The sequence below is a fragment of the Tachypleus tridentatus genome, chromosome 1 (assembly GCF_004210375.1).
Source record: "Tachypleus tridentatus isolate NWPU-2018 chromosome 1, ASM421037v1, whole genome shotgun sequence".
Taxonomy (NCBI): domain Eukaryota; kingdom Metazoa; phylum Arthropoda; class Merostomata; order Xiphosura; family Limulidae; genus Tachypleus; species Tachypleus tridentatus.
The window spans coordinates 37,622,634-37,640,528 of NC_134825.1; the positions used below are offsets into that span (position 1 = coordinate 37,622,634).

The 17,895-nt window shown below is 30.7% G+C and overlaps 1 protein-coding gene across 3 annotated transcripts in view; it reads left to right on the plus strand.

The window, feature by feature from the left end:
• LOC143246321 (tyrosine-protein phosphatase 10D-like) overlaps window positions 1–17,895 on the plus strand; it is an 82,805-nt gene that overhangs the window by 40,644 nt on the left and 24,266 nt on the right. For all 3 annotated transcript variants that reach the window (XR_013025917.1, XM_076492859.1, XM_076492871.1), the window contains 13 exons: window positions 4,336–4,585; window positions 4,929–5,210; window positions 6,113–6,397; window positions 6,804–7,079; window positions 7,638–7,738; window positions 8,380–8,548; window positions 10,616–10,876; window positions 11,199–11,342; window positions 12,187–12,312; window positions 15,093–15,235; window positions 15,675–15,813; window positions 16,806–17,084; window positions 17,566–17,847. Coding sequence is in view for 2 of the 3 variants with exons in the window: in XM_076492859.1 (XP_076348974.1) it covers window positions 4,336–4,585; window positions 4,929–5,210; window positions 6,113–6,397; window positions 6,804–7,079; window positions 7,638–7,738; window positions 8,380–8,548; window positions 10,616–10,876; window positions 11,199–11,342; window positions 12,187–12,312; window positions 15,093–15,235; window positions 15,675–15,813; window positions 16,806–17,084; window positions 17,566–17,847 (2,737 nt within the window). In the remaining variant the exon portion in view is untranslated. The remainder of the gene's footprint in view (window positions 1–4,335; window positions 4,586–4,928; window positions 5,211–6,112; window positions 6,398–6,803; window positions 7,080–7,637; window positions 7,739–8,379; window positions 8,549–10,615; window positions 10,877–11,198; window positions 11,343–12,186; window positions 12,313–15,092; window positions 15,236–15,674; window positions 15,814–16,805; window positions 17,085–17,565; window positions 17,848–17,895) is intronic.

Sequence of the window (17,895 nt, forward strand, 5' to 3'; positions counted from 1 at the left end):
TTATGGCTAAACTCACAAACACGCAATCTAGATCTGTTTTATTATATCGCTCACTAACTAATTTTGTCTTACTTGAATTACATTTTGAACTCGTATTTATAAACAGTCTAACTGAGGTCTAAAATGTTTGACCCATTACAAGTTATAATAAGGCAATAATGTTCGAGAAAAACTTAGAAGGTTCTAATAATTGGTACAACAATCGCCAGTTTACGACCATTGAAGTACACAACCCATGATTTATAGAATTACATAAACAAATCTTTGATAAACTCTCACTTCTAAAAATAGCTAAATTTAACACTCACGTTATGCTTAAATTAAAAGAGTCGCATATAGCTAATAAATATTCAATTAAAACAACGAGAAAACTCAGAAGGTTCTAGTAATATAATGCAATAATATAACAACTACCAATTCGTAACTAGTGGACTACACATAATGGACTATGAATCTTAAACAGTTACATAAACTTGCGATAAACTGTCGATTCTAGAAGTAATTAAATTTAACAGTACCATTATATAAAATACCTGAATCATAACATTCTCATTAAACTTAGATTGAAACAGTTGTGAATATCTAACAGTGGTCGAATGAATCCACTGGAAGATCTATTCTTGATGATATTATAGGAGTAGTCTCGACAAGGATGCCTCAGCGGGTTATGTTTCTTCTGATCATATCTTCTCGGAATTTACCCAAGTGACTGTGCTCTTACTAACATACTTTTAAAGAAGATCACATTGGAAGTCCTTTAGCTTGAATTGCCAGATTAAAAAAAAAAAAAATTTTTGATGTCTGGTTAGCTCTTTGTTGTTTCTTTGATTTAGTTGAGCTTGAAGACTTATCATTGGGGCATTGCTTCCTCAGTGTTTTAGTTTGGTTGTAATAGCTAGGTGTCCCACATCTATAATAATTATCTCTCTGTGGTATCTTTCGAGAGTATACTTTGTTCCATAAAGATCTTTTCGGCAATATGTTCCTTCAAGTTATTTATAAAACTCTTTTTATTTTGAGGTTTACTTCCTATTTTCAGTTTTTAAAATAATGTTCTAACTAATACTTTCAATTTATTAGCATTTTCAAGAGAGGTAATTGATGTTTCAGTATTATAGAGTCCAGCATTTCTGTAACTTTTACATGGCATCGTAATAGTTTATCTATAGTTTTGATGGATTCAAATATCTTTACTAACAGTACAGCTTCCTTTAAAAACATACATCTACTTTGTTTCAGTTTGATACTCATATTCTCATCTGCTGTGACATGTATATAATGGTCACGTGTTAACGAATCTACCATTACGTTAGGAATGTCTGGGTAAAATCATTGGGCAAGCCTGATCTTCTTCATGCCATGCTAATGTCTTTTCTTTCCTCCATACTCTGATGTGAAATTTTGCCCTGGATACTTATTTCTGATGCAAAATTCTGAACCTGTTGGATAAGACTACCAATGCTTGATAGTTGTTGTGGTAATCAATTGTAAGTTACTCAATGTTGTGAATAGTGGTCATTTTAAATTGGTAGCAAGATGAATGGCTTGCTGTCCGCTAATTCTCCCGTTCATTCTAGAAATGATTTGAAGCTGAGTTTGGCATAATTCCCATGGTACCTTGCTATCACAGTCTGTTTGTTTGGCGATTGGCTGATGTTGAATTGGCCAGCTTAGCTCTGGAACTGAATTCTGTAACATCATGACTGATTCAGTCCCGAAAGGTCTTTCAGTAACAGATAATACAGCAGTAATTCAACATCTAGTCTACATAACAATAACAAATTAGATCCTTTTTAATATTTATTTTCAGGCTTATAATTCTTTACAAAATTACACTTCGTAATTTGTTGTAAATACCCGCTGGGACAGCGGAAAGTCTACGGATTTACAACGTTAAAATCAGGGATACGATTCCCATCGAAGGACACAGCAGATACTCAATGTAGCTTTGCTATAAGAAAACACACACACAAACACAAATTGTTGTAAACCTACGTTTACAGCCACGCTAACTGCACTAAATTAACTTAAAAATTAATTTACATGTACAAAGTAACTCAGTATATGCGATTGCTACTACCGATCTAAAAATATAAAATACGATGAGTATCAAATATACTGGCTAGGAAACAACTTTCTATTTTCTTAATACTTCACTGTTTTACTGCAAGCTTACTTAGCCAGTTGAGTGGCTCGCCCATAATTACAACATTTATATCTTTGATTAACTTCTCCAATTAATGGTAGTGTAAATCAACAGAAGCATGACAGTAACTAAAAATTACTATTGAATCATTCTTATATCTTCCCAGTGGCATAACGGTATGTCTGCTGACTTACCATGCTAAAAACCGGGTTTCGATACCCGTGGTGAGTAAAGCACATATAGTGCTTTATATTTATTTACAAACAACAACGTTATTATAATATATATCAATAATTATACATTCCAGTCAATATTATTATTTAATGTTTTAACCATGTTTTCTGAACATAAATTTCATCTGTTGTCTCAATAAACCCACTAATAAACTTCTGACTGCTACAGATTAAACTCTTGGCATTCGTATAAAATAAATGTTTTAATTTGAAAAATGTGATATCTAGTGGTTTCGCCAAGGAGGCGGTAAATTAGAAAGCTGGAATGCATCAAAATTTTAATTTAAATAGTCATTAAAAGAAATCAAATCAAATGTAATAATGTTTAAAGAAAGCTTATTTTTTATTAATGATAAAATACGAGTTTATTATATAAAAAAGCTGGTGAATAATGTTTGATTAATATGCATATATTTTTCAGGGGGAATGGGACCCCGACAACACCAGCTTTTTTTTAACTTTCTGTTTCATGTGATCTCCACTTTGAAAGGTGAAGATTACTATTGTATTTTTTATCTCTTTTATGGTTGGGCTCGGCATGGCCAGGTGAGTTAAGGCGTTCGACTCGTAATCTGAGGGTCGCGGGTTCGAATCCCCGTCGCATCAAGCATGCTCGTCCTTTCAGCCGTGGAGGCGGCCCAAGAGTTGGTAGTGGGTGGTGGTGACTAGCTGTTAGTCTTACACTGCTAAATTAGGGATCGTTAGCGCAGATAGCTCTCGTGTAGCTTTGTGTAAAATTCAAAAACAAAACAATAATTGTCTATCAATTCTCAGCTGAGCTGAGTTCTTCTGATGCCTGCCTAATTCAAGATCTGCAACAAAGGTACAACAATCGTTTTTTGCCATACAATGATATAAAACTTATCAGAAAAAAATGACTAATTGTTTTTATGTTTATGCTCTTTGATTTCTCATTCATTTCTACTTTTCTAAATCCAAAACACATTTTACTCACTTCTATTCATGTTTCAAATAATCTGCTTGTCTTGTGAAATGTGTTTTATGCCATTCAATTAATTTCATAAAATTTTGAAAAAAGACTTGGCTATGAACTTCTTACTCTTTACTTGATGTAAAACCTCTCTTTAGTCAAGAAAAATAAATGTATAAATTATGAAACAAATGTTATATTTTAACATTATTTGTAGATAAGAAACATATGGATACAAGGCTCTTAATTAAAGAAACTGATTTCACAGATATCAGAAGCCTGTTTGTGTTATTCTCTTATACCATCTGTTAGGTCTGCAGTAAAACAACCTAAGAAGTTGGACATCTGATTTCACATGTATGTCAGAGGTCCGATTATGCTAATAGGGGTACAAGTAGTAAAAAGAATGTAAACATCAACCCTTTCTTCCATTGATTTCTGGTTAATGAGTAAGAATCAAGGATTTCTAGTTATTGGAAAAGTGAGTTGTGTTGTATGTAAGTGCAAAGATTATCAGTGATATAACAAAAAAGTTATAAATACTATTATGTCTGAATGTTCTTTCACCGTGTTTGTAACATACCTGCAAATATATATGAATATGCTGTATATACTTTCTCCCTCCGGTCAGTCGGCAAAACGTTTATAGGCCTAGAACACTAAAATCTGGGTTTAGAGTTCCTGTAGTGGACAGGGTATAGGTAGCCCATTGTATACCTTGGCACTAAAAAAAAAAAAACAACAAAAAAACGTGTGTGTGTGTGTGTATATATATATTCATAAACATTGGATCAAGAGAGAAGAAATGCCAAAATAAGACATAAAGATGTGTTCTTATTATTTCCTATGTAGTAGAGATGGTGAAACATGTTCACTTCTTCTGGTTCCAGTCAAGGTCTATCTCTGTTTCTTCTGACAAAAAAAAATTATTTGTATTGCAAAATATGAAAATGTGTTATTATTATATGAGTAGTTTTGCTATATATATAAATATATATCATTTTTTAAATTGTTCTTATCTTTAGTTATGTATAGCAGTAGAAATTGAGCTAGCATTTCCTTGGGAAGTAGAAGAGTTTCAAGATGGGCTGTTTCAGTTGAACTACTTGCCACCTAGAGGTTATCCTGCACCAAACTTCACATTCATTGCTGAAGAAGCAGCTGGTGGTATTGTGATAAGTGATGCTCAACCTGGCACAGAATATACGTTTTATTTGTATTATACTAATTCATCTTTTGTCAGCTGGTTGTTATGGTCATCTGTTATAACAACAGGTATGCTACTTGAGCCAAAATATCTTTATGTAGTGATTTATAAAATAACTGATTTAAGAAAGATATATCTCAGGTTATTCAAGTACATATCATGTAATTAATAATAAAAACTGCTGTTCAATATGTTTACTTTATGAGTAAGTCAAGCATTGTCTACTGAAATTTAAATGAATATATGTATTTTAATAAAATAAATGCAAGTTATAACCATTGTAGCATCAATTAAAATATATTTCTGTAAAAAATCTCCAGATTATATTTATACTGTAGTGCTTTTGCAATTTATTGAAAAGACAATTTTTTAATCTCAAGAAAAAACAACAAAAAAACTTGAATGTTGCAGAACCAGATCCTCCCGCTAGTTTATCTGTTAAGCCTTTTCCGGGGAAAATAGTTGATCTCTCCTGGGATCCACCAGCAGAAGGAGAATATAGTGGCTACCAAATGACTATTATTCCCTTGTCTGAGCAGGATACAACCAGAATACGCAACATTCAACTTGACAAGGACCCTACTCCTTTCAGATTAAGAGACCTTACTCCTGGTGGCACATATGAAATTCAACTTTATTCTGTGTTTAAGAATCGTGAATCATCAGTATTTGTTGCTACTAACTTTACAACAAGCAAGTATTCAGAATTTTTGGAAAGAAAATAATAATATAGTACTATATAGTGTGTTTATCTATGGAAAAAAAAATTATGAATTTCATTACCTAGAGAATAGTGTTCATACCCTAATGAAATTCAGGACTGTCTTTCTATTTTTGTTTCTCATTTGTTAGTAGTTATGCATTTCTATTAATATTTATAATTCTCTATGATGTTTTTGTTGCCTTTTTTTCTTATTTATTTGCCCTAATCAGGCCAGCAGTCCAGATTTTTTTCATGAAGACTGTTACTATGCTTTTGTAAGATTTTCTTCCATGTTAATTTGATTCTAAGAACTTATGATTGAAGTAAAGAAGAACGTATCACAAATTTTTCATCACACTATACTTACCACATAGAGTAATGATGAAGCCTTTTACCACATCTCAGGCATTTTAAGGCTGGCTGGGGTACATTAAGTTGTTTTTTGCTTTTCTTTACTGGAACGTTTTATTGTGTTTCTCAAAGGGTTTATATGTAGTTCTTGAATATTAAACTCAGTAGGATATGTTTGAAACATATATATTAATTGTAGTATCTACTATAACTTGAACTTGTATAAATTTATGCAAGTCCTGAGTATTAAACTTCCAAAGTTTTACTTAATAAATCATCAAATAACAAATTTTCACTATTATTAGATATTATCAAGTCACACATGTTGATTTGGCTTCATCATAATTAAATGATTATAAAAGTAATATGAAAAATGAAGTTATTAACTAAAAATACACATTTATAGTGAGCAAAATATAAATTTCTGTTATCTAGAATTCTTATATCTTATGTACTGCATGAACAGTTAACTGACCTTGTATTATAAATCCAGGCCTGATGAATGGACTTGAGAAAGTAATTTAGAAACTTATGTTTACAGAACCAAGTACACCTGGAAGGTTCATTGTATGGTTTAGAAATGAAACCACTCTTTTGGTGCTTTGGCAACCACCATATCCATCAGGAATCTTTGATCAGTATCGTGTGAGCATCAAACCTGATGATGCTGTGCAATCAGTGCTTTTTGTAGATAAAGAAGGGGAGCCACCTGGGCCTGCACAGGTAGCTTTTAATGGACTTGTTCCTGGAAGAGCTTATAACATCTCAGTTCAGACTGTTAGTGAAAGTGAAATTAGTGCACCAACAGAGGCTGAGTACCGAACAGGTATGTGTTAAACTGTTTGGTAGACATAGGATATGTAATAAAAAGATACTTACATGAATAATTCATTTTGTTTGTACATTCGTCACTTAGAATGTTTAATGCAATAGCAACTGTTTTATATCTATTTTAATTTTTTAAAGATTTTGTAAGTTACAGCTAGCATAATATAGAAATTAGGCCCAAAGAGCAAGTCAATAATAACTTATTTTATTCTTTTAGTAAAAGAAGTAAATAATAATTAGTTAATTGTTGAATTATTGTTTGTATAAGTAACAATGATTATAAATCCATTATAGTTTTTTTAACTAATACTGTCAGATCATAAGATCATGTAATGCACGTATTATTAATGTCATTATATGCATACAGTAGATATATATGTATTATTATTATATTTTCTTCTTAGTTCCCCTTCCACCCACAAATGTTACATTTGACTTGAAAACTCTGACACCATACTCTGTTGATGTTTTATGGTCGCCTCCAAAATCATTATCAGAATTTGATCGCTACCAAATTTCAATAGGCTTAAGAACTGCTGTAAGACGTGTTGTTAAGAAGGATGAAAAGAGAATAGTTCCATTTGATAATGGATTAGAGCCTGGCAAAACATATGAAATAGATGTGAAGACTGTTAGTGGTACTGTTGCAAGTTGGCCAGTTATGACCAATATCACCACAAGTAAGATCTAGTTTAGTCATTTACACTAAATGTTTGCTGCTTATTAGTTATTGACAAAACAACTGAGTTTGTGGGTGAAACTAAGGAATAGAACATTTCCATGTCATATTTTAGTCATTAGTCTATATGGAAATCTTGTGTTATTGCTGATACTATTCTGTATAAAGTAGATTTAGAATTTGAAATATTGTATAAGAAATCAGAAGATTTTCTGTTCTCTAAATATACGTTTGTTTTTATCACAACATCCATCAGTGTTTTAACCTACATCAGGTTATACTTCATGGTTTAATAACAATAAGTTTCTTCATAATATTGCTTAGAAATTTATTTAACTTAAAAAATATTGAAAACCTACAGAATATTATAATGGTCAATAACCAAATGATTTTTCAATGATTATATATATAGAGATACACATATATATGTAGCCTTGTCTAGAGAGACTAGCTTTTATATTTCTTTTAGCTTCTGCTACATTTTCTGTGAAGTAATTCCAGTTATACTCATTTTTATGTTTTAATTCGACATTTAATTTTGAGTTATTTTAATCTGTAGGGCCATTACCAGTTGTAGGACTAAGCACAATGTTAGGAAAACCTGGAGAAATTGTAATAGAATGGCAGCCAGGCAATAACAGTACTCAAGATTCCTTTCTGGTAAGTGTTCTAGTTGCTTTAAATCTTATTTCTGATGCCTTTCTCAGTAATAAGTAAGAATTAGTACTAAAAATTATGTGCAATATTTTTATTAATTGTTTCATTTGATAAACAGTACTATTTATATTCATAATTTTTCACTTTTGCATTTTTATTTCTCAAGGTTTGAAAATTTCACTAAACAACAAAAAATAGTGTGTTGTAGAGGTCATAAAGGTAGAAAATCAGATAACTGTAAAAATTGTACAATTCTATTCACTCTAATGAAATGTGAGCTAACATTTATATACAAACAAAATCAAGAAAAATAATTACATTACCTTTGGTGGGCATTGCCTTATTTCCATCAATAGTTAACTGGAACAAGTCCAATGTAAAACATACTACAATAACATATTTCTTGAATAATTTAGATTGTTTGGGAACTTCCTCTAAAACTACCCTTAACGTTTAGCTTAGTAGTTTTTGTTAGTTTAATGTATCAACTAAAAAGTTACTTTGATTAATTTTTGGATCCTTTACCTCAAATGTTAAAGTTAGTTTGTGTTTCTAGTGAAAACAAATTTGTACTTTATTCTTGCTATTTTACTGATCATTATTAGTTTACTAATTTGTTACTAAATCATTTAATAATAATATAGCTCAAATACCAAGAACTTGAGGCCTTTAACAGTGATGGAAGTGTTGAAGTTATTCAAGAGATGCAGTATCGTGTGAGCAACCTACTACCGGGGAGGAATTACTCTATTAGTGTTGTTGCTGTGAGTAAAGGTGTTCATAGTGAAATCAGCCTTGTTTACCAAGCTACAAGTGAGTTATATATTATTATTAAAAAGTATGTTTCAAATACAGAGTTTTCAGATGTAACTGCAAAGTTGAATTTACCTGATATATATGAATTTACCTGATATATATTTGTGATAGACATTATGTAAGAATAAATCTTCACAGGATTTAACTCTTTTAAACCATTAATTTTTGTGCATTTTGTCAGAATTATTGTTATAATTTCCCACTAATTTTCATTATCATTTGTAAAATATTAATTTTCTTAATTGTGTTTTTCTCTTCAGTGGTATCTACGTGAAGCTTTGTTCAGTAAATAGCCTCAAACTTTTCCTTATTGAGCATTTGGTGATAGAATGGTGTGTGACAAAACGGTCTTGAATGCTAGGTTGTTTGTTGATGTCCGTTAATGCTGTTATTGCAAAAATCTTCAGCAGCTCATAGTGGGTAAAAGAAGTCCAGTTCAAATATCTCAACTGTCTTAGAGTAACTGTATTTTTTGTAACTTGCACTTTGTCTTACTTGTTGATAGCAGTGATGAGAGCATTACTTAGATCTTATGTAAGCAGAGCTCTAAAATAGTTGAGAGGCTTAAAGTTATCATTGCTGTCAGCATGTATACAAGGGCCATGCTCATTCTTTGGCAAATGCTCAAAGTCATTACTTGTGGCTGACTTATCTTGCAGATCTACATCAGCCCAATCATGATATCTGGCTCTGGTAGTGAACATAGATCTAGGAGGTGGATCAAATCTAGTTGAGGCTCATTTTCACGACCTGTTTGAACCAGTAGTTCCTGTTTGGGGCGATAACCCCCTCTGATCAGCTGATTGAAAAGCACTATAACAGGGCATTGATGAATGTTCTGAGTCACCTTCATTACTAGAGTCTCTTCCAAACTGAAGTTCAAGATCAGAATCACTATCATCATCATGCTCTTCTTCATTTGACTGATTGAACAGACTCATTGCTTATTCAGTAGTAAAACATTTTGATGGTCTGTTTCCTCACACAATGCAAACAAACTGTTAGACTTCAGAAGAAAACACTAAAAACTAAAAAAATTCAGTCTCAAACACTTGTTATCTGAAGTTATTTTCAAAACAAATGACAGCGCTTCATGGAACTTCCAGTCAATTTGTAAAAGGTGGATAATAACATGGTTTGGATTAGTTTTTCAGACAAAGAAACATAAATGTTATCAGATGTTCTTGATGACAAGAAACCCACTTGAAGTAAAAATGTTTCTCAGAATGCCTGGTATGGGTATTAACATTTTTATTGATAAGCAGAAAACAATGTTTTGACCTTCCTACGTTATCTTCAGGTTAACAAAGAGAGTTTGCAGCTGACCTGTACCCACTTATACTTTCATTCCTAAGACATGTGTCTAGCAACAGTCAGTTGCAAACTTTCTTTGTTAACTTGAAGATGACCTAGGAAGGTCGAAATGTTGTTCTCTGCTTATCAATAAAAGTGTTAATACCCATACCAGCTATTCTGAGGTACATTGTTATCAGATGTTGTCACTGTCTGATGGGTAAATTGGGATTTTCAGCCAGATGTTGACAGCACCTGCTCAGGTTTAAAAAGTTAATACAGTTTGATATGTATATGAATTTAGTTTTTTTGTATTCATTATATGAGGTTAATTGGTTTCTGAGTTATCTGTTTTTGACAGTAATATTTATTCTATGTAAATAAACTGAAAGTACAACAAAGTTAAAAGTACACAGTAAAGAAATGTTTGTTTGGTACAACCCCACCATCATCAGAAACTTTTAACATTATATTGATTTTAGTTTTTGTATTTGTACACAAATACTTATGTAAAGTTTTCAGTTTATTTCTCTTTGCATTTCTTGTGACTAACTTCTTATTAACACTTACATTAATTTCATGTTCTATTTGAAGAATTTGTTGGGCTTTAAGGATTTTGTAATTGAACTATCTAAATATAGCCCAGTTTGTTTGTTTTTTTGTCCTTGTTTAGACTATCTCTATAAAAATCATAACATCCATGATTGTTTTTGATAAAAATTTAAATTATATCTTACTTTCAAGTGATTGTTTTGAATTCTCTAATTGCAGTGCCAGCATCACCTGTAATTGAACTCCTAGAGCCACTTAGTGCAGGATTTAATGTTTCCTGGAAATCTGATGTTACTAGTCGTCAGGACTCGTACATAGTTGTTTACAGCCGAAATGATACTGGTCACAAAGAAGAAGAGACTACCAGCAATCACTGGCTGGTTCTGAGCAACTTATATCCTGGTGCTACATACAACATTAAAGTCTATGCTCTGAGTTATGGACTAAAAAGTGAACCTCACTCTTATTTTAAGACCGTTTGTAAGTACTACTAAAAGTTACCAGATAATTTATCAGAAAATACAAGACTTTAAAGGAACATCTGACAGTTTGTTATTTTCTTAAAAGATGTTAGTTGATTATATAGAAGTGCAACTGTTGTTTCAGAATATAAGTACAAAGGTAAAGTTTTTTCTCTCATCACAAAAATATTATTGTCTTGCAAAGTTTGTATTGTACTATATTTGTTTGCTTTTAAAAATATTAAGATAAAAATATATTTCTTATAATATTAAAATTTTCTGTTTGTTTTATGAAATGATTATAATCTTACAAAACATGCATGTAAATTGAAACCTCTTAGATCCCAAACCACCAGAAAAACTACAAATTGTGAAAGCCAGTAATTCTACTATGATTTTGACATGGAAAGCTCCATCAAACTCTCTAGTTGATCACTACACTGTTCGTTACAGACCAGTTGATTCTAGTTTTTGGAGAGAAATAGGTATGTGTAAATAATTTACATATATAGTTTGTAGTATAGTTATAATTTTTCTGTCAAAGAAATAAATTTATTTTGATTATCTTTTTATAAAAAACTTGACTTTGCTTGAGCATGGGTTATATCTTATCTTTATATGATTATGCTGAGTATCTCATTCATATAAATCTGATTGTTATAAAAAAATTGACTATTTCACGTTACTGAATTACTTGTTATAGACCAGCTTCATGTAACATTCAAATGAATATTAAAAGGGATTTTTTTACATATTTGAAAAATATAAAAGGTTTTCAATTTCAAAATTATGTTAATGTCCTGTGGCAATCAATAGTTAAAGTAAAAATATAAATCTATGAAACTATTTATTATATACATTATGTTATTAAAGTATAAGAGTGTATGAACTGAAGCCTGACTGATAGATGAATCTTATGAAACAATTCCATTTTTAGCCAGTGATTTTAGGCTAACATCAGAGTCTTGGATTACTTTTGTATTTTTTAACAGAATTTCTTTTTGTATTAGCAAGTAAAACTAAAAAATTAAAATTAAAAAGTAAAATAGAGCATATCTGCATAAAACAGGAGATGGGATGAATAATTTATACTTTATGTAATTTAAGTAGCTTCATGTCTCGTACTCTTTATGTCTTTTGTGAAAAAAAAAGATAATATTTTTCACAAAAAATGTTTGCCATGTTTGGCAGGTTTTAAAAATAGTTTATGTTAGCTTATTTTATGTTTATGGTATAAAGGTATATTTTAAAGTAAAAAAGTAAAATCTTGTGGATTTCACCATGTTGAAAGGTTTTGGTTGAGCAAAAAGCTTTTTTCTTTAATTTCAGGAACTGTAAATACCACTTCCTGTGAAATACGAAATTTAGTAGCAGGAGAACGGTATATTATAAGAGTTACTTCTGTCAGTAACCGTGTTGAAAGCAAATCTGTAAGGGAAATGGAACAATCTATTTGTAAGTAAAGAATTTTTGTTAGCATTTCCACTGTTCGATGATAAATACCAAAACAAAGTTGTCATGAGGAATGGAAAGACTTAACTAGGATAATAAATATGGACAGTTGAACTGAAAGAATAGAACACAGAATTTGGTTTAATAATATTTAAGATTTGAAAGAAATAGGCAAAATGGAATTAAATTATTATTATTAGAAAGTGCTTGTAACATTTTAAGTTACAAATATCTAGTTAAGAATGTATAATTCTGATTTAAAGATGGATGAAAGAAGAAAAGAACTAAAATAATATAAAGAATTTGAATAGTTTAATTAAGGTTTGGGTATTGAAGATATATTTTATTCTATTCTTATACTCCTAGCATTTTAAGTTATTAAAATGATATATTGTGATGTATAAAAAAAAATAATGAAATGAATGAACACGGTTGTGGATGTATGTATATATTTAATACATAAAGAAAAACTAATTTTTTTTATTACCACCTAGATTTTAAAAGTCATTAGTACCAGGTGTGTAAATGCTATTGCTTTCTAGTTTGGATTTTAATGTAATAATACACTAAAACCAGAGCAGCATAATTCAACATGTGATAAAATCTTACAAAGAAATTTTTTGGTATATAAACAACATTTGTTACCTACAAATACTTTATCATTCAAGCTTATTTATTTTCATAAATTTATACAATTTTAAATGGACAAAAAGGAGCTTATTTACTCATCAAGGATGTCCCTTCCAGCTCCCAACCAGAACCACATTTTACTACTCATGTATTCATTCAATGTTATGGGTCGGCATGGCCAAGCTTGTTAAGGCATGCGACTCGTAATCTGAGGGTCGCAGGTTTGCATCCCTGTAGTGCCAAACATGCTCGCCCTCCCAGCCGTGGGAGCATTATAATGTGACGGTCAATCCCACTATTCGTTGGTAAAAGAGTAGCCCAAGAGTTGGTGGTGGGTGGTGATGACTAGCTGCCTTCCCTCTAGTCTTACACTGCTAAATTAGGGACGACTAGCACAGATAGCCCTTGAGTAGCTTTGTGCAAAATTCAAAAACAAAAAAAAATCATTCAATGTTTTCTTGAACTCGGTTTTGTTTTCTGCCTCTATCATCCTTGAATGTTGCTCTTTGCAAAAGCCAACTACCCTACTTGAAAAGTAATACTGTCTAAACTGTAGACAACTTTCATGCTGCCAAAATTTAAATATTTGATCCCTTGTTCTTTTGTTTTTCACAGCTAAACACAAAAAGGTTTGATGGATCTATATTATTAATACCCATAATAATCTTAAAATTCTCAATCAAATCTTCTCTGAGTCTTCTCCTTTCCAAAATTAAACAAGTTTAGAAATTTTAGTTTCTCCTCATAGGACAATACCGTCATCCCATGTATCATCCTAGTAGTTCTTTTTTGCTTTAACATTTCATTCTTTCTTTAGGAAGGGAGCCCAAAACTGTACATAGTACTTTAAGCGATGCCTTACAAGTGATGATTTGTAGAGTGAAACAACAATATCCCTTGTCTTGTATTCAGTATTTCTTTAGATAATACTCAAACTCATATTAGACCTATTGCTAGCTACAGTACACTGTTTAGTTGACTTAAGCAATTTCTCAGTCAAAGCATGAAAATCTTTATCTTCAACCACAGTATTTAATGTATTGTCATTTAAATTGTAAAAATAATTTGAATTGTGAAAATGTACATGCATCACCTTACATTTTGGATAATTAAACATCATCTTCCATGTACAGGCTCATTGCACTGAATGATCTAAATTGCCCTGTATGTCTGCAGCGTCTTTGATACAGTTAGCCACCCCAAATGTCTTAATGTTATCTGCAAAATTCAATATTTTTTAGTCATTCCAGAGTCAGTATCTTTAATATAAATCATGGAAACAGCAAAGGACCTAGCACAGATGTTATTTGTTATAGTAATATAATTGTATTGTCTTAAACATAAATAAGGATTCATACTAGAGTTAAATATTTTTATTTGAAATTTATATAATTAAGAAAAATAGGTATGATAATTACAATGCAATGCACATTTGAAATTATAGGTACAACTCTAAAGAAAGTCTAAAATAATATATCAATAAGACTGAAATAGAAACCCTATAACTTGAGTGCTTTCAAAGGTGGACCTTTCTTCTTCAGGGGTAAACTGGGAGTGGTTTTTGGTGACTCCTCTCAGTTTATCCCTGAAGAAGAAAGATCCACTTTCAAAAGTGCTCGGGTTATAGGGTTTCTATTTCATTTTTATCAAGACTTCTTGGACATATGTGTTTTTAGAACATCATGAATATAAATAAGATGTATTTCAATTTGGTGAAGTATATTTATTTTATGCATTCTCGAATCTTTAGTTATATTTAATATAAAACTTATGAATGACATAAATGCTTTTCAAGTATCTTTTTTTCATTTTCACTGTTCTTTTGTGGGATAAATTCATTTGAAGAAACTGGTGTAGGTAATAACATAAGCAGTATTTTCCTCACTTTTGTACAGATCCTTTTTTTTGATAAATATTGTTTAAACTGTATAGCATTCTCCTGAAAATAATCACTATCAACTTGCAACTATCATTGCTACAAGTATCACTAAAATCCTCATTTCTAAGTTTTATAAAAATGTCTATAGCACTAAAATATAATGATAATGAGATATACTCATGAAGAAATGAAAAAATAGCTTCATTATTAATATTTTTCTGTCACAGCTACAAATACATTTAATATCTTAAACAACAGCTGCTTTACATTATAGATCCTAATGCTATTAAACGTGTACGTCATATCTTGGATTCCCATAATGTTACGTTTGAATGGATTGCTCCTCAAGGAAGAGTGGATTATTACATTATTGTCTACAATGCTGTAGAAAATCCTTCAGCTCAGCATTCACAGCAGGTAGGATGCTTTTCAATAATTGCATAGTTTGTGCTTGTCAGTTATTTTATGTTTATAAGTAAAAATATATTTTATTTATAGAAAGAAAATCTCTGCAAACCTGAATAAGAAAAGTTGAAATAGGTTGACTGACAATGATTTTCTAACTAGCAATTCAGTAAACAGACCAGTGCTTTCAGAGTACAATATTAAAGTGGTTGTAGAGGAAAAAATAGAACAAAGTATAATTCACAAAAATGACTATATATTGATACTTTCTAAATAAAATTACGTTAGTGATACATAAACATTTTAATTGTGTAGACTTTAAATCTGTAACCATACAGCATGATTATTATGTACTGTTAGTGCTTATGATTTACTTATATAATATATTCTATTTTTATTGTGATCACTTATCTATACCAGATTTAATTACTGATCAGAATTTTTAAATTAGATACCTGCTAATGAAACACAAGGGGAAACAGTAAGTGTGATTGTTGGAAACTTAAAACCTGGAGAACTATATTCTGTCAACTTCTATGCTGTCAGTAATAACTTACGAAGTGAAGGGATTGGAATCCAAACACGCACAAGTGAGCTTGAACTTCAGTAAAGTTTTCTGATTGCTGGTATCATCCAGAATTTAATTCATTCTTTGTCACATGCTATTAAATTTTAGCTTTATAATGTAATGTTTCTCATCTTAATGTAATAATGTTTAACCCTTTAGTTTGGGGTTTGTAAAACATTGTATTCTTTCTGTTTATATGTGGTTTTGTATTTTATATATTTTTCACTAAAACATCTTTTTTTTTGTTCTTGTACTCTGTACCATAGGTTTATATTAACTATTAAATTTCCTTTCAGTGAGAGATTTAATAAACTTCATGTACATTATTCTGTATGTGAATCATAAATCTTGAGTACTATTGATTGTGAACAACTACTCTATTGTTCATTTTGATTTTCAAATTATTCAATAGTTGAATAATATTTTTGTATTGATTTATGTATGTATGTTATTGCTTGTATATCTGGAAAGTCACAATTTAAACTGTGATAATCTTTTGCATTGCTGTTGTTATCTGTGTATACAACACATTTTTTAAATGAGGCAGTGAATCTTTGGAAACTATGGGTCTAGTACGTGAATACACCATTATTGTAGTTAAACAAAATATTATTGTATCAAAACAAAAGTTATCTAGAATGGAAATCTTGTTTCTAGAAATTAGTGTGTTTAATTTAAAGTTTTATAGATATAAATATGAAAAGGGGTTAGGGTTTAATTTTAAGTTTACATTTTTCAGAAGCACTTCTTTGTTACATAAATATTCTTTTAATTGGGTATAGAAACAAACCTACTCTACCTTGATTTACTTTATATTTACATTTTTATTGATTTTGATTCTTTGAAAACTAAAATATTTGAAATATTTCAAACTATAAAATTTTAATAGATTTTTTTTTGTTATTTGTATGTGATAGTGAGTGTTGGAATTGATACTTTGAATTATTTTAAAAGGTGTGGACATGGAATTATGAATAAACATACATTTTGTTTATATTCTCATGTTTTTTGCAGTGCCTGTCATTGATTCAGTAATAAATATTGTAACTGATAAACATGAGACACAGACATTGGGTATTAAGTACACCCCAACTCCCATAAGGAATGTGGTGTTTGACAGATACCGTTTCCAACTTAGTGATCCAATAGTGCCAGCCCAAGAAAAACTTCACAATGATACAAATCGCTTGGTGATCTTTGATAACCTTGTTCCTGGTCGGCTATACAATATAACAATTTGGACTGTAAGTGGAGGAGTGTATAGTGTTCCCATTTACAGACAAGCTCGGCTATGTAAGTTTTACTTCAATTATTGAATATACACTCATGTCGTAGCTCATAAAGCCTAAAACTGATATTGAACGGTGTAGATAGACTTGATTTGATACATTTATATCACAGAAGTATTTTTAACGTAATGACCTTCTTTTCTGTAAAAATAAAGGAAATTTACTGTTGTTAACAGTTGTAAGTCATAATCACTTTGAACCATATTATAAAAATACACATATTTGTGTGTATGTGTATATATGATAAATTTTGTTTCACACTTTCCATACTTTGAAAATACAAAAATCAACTAAAGGTACTGTTTTATTTCTCTGCTCAATTAAGAAATACTAATAAGAAAAATGACAGTTTCGTAAAAAGAAAATGAACATTTTTTTACCAAAAGTATTCTTTTTATATTTATGTATATATTTATATATAACTTCCAAGCAAATGTTTCGTGTTGAAAAATGAAACCCTTGAGACATGTTTATATTTGGTTTAGACCCAGAGAGTATACAGGAAATCACCACTAGTAGCATTTATGATACAAGTATTAACCTAATTTGGGAAGTACCTGTTGGTGAGAAAGATGCCTATGAAGTACAGTATCTTGATGACAAAGGAATGCTTCAACAAAATATAACATTTCTGGAAAAAATAAAGTATACTCATCTACGCCCTCATCATAATTACACCTTTGTAGTGACAGTAATCAGTGGATATGGTACTTCAACTGCTCGACGTAGTCTGCCATTGTCTAGGACATTTCAGACTCAAGAATCAGGTATGTTTGATTGAAATGAAACAAAGCACAATAATTATTACCACTGAA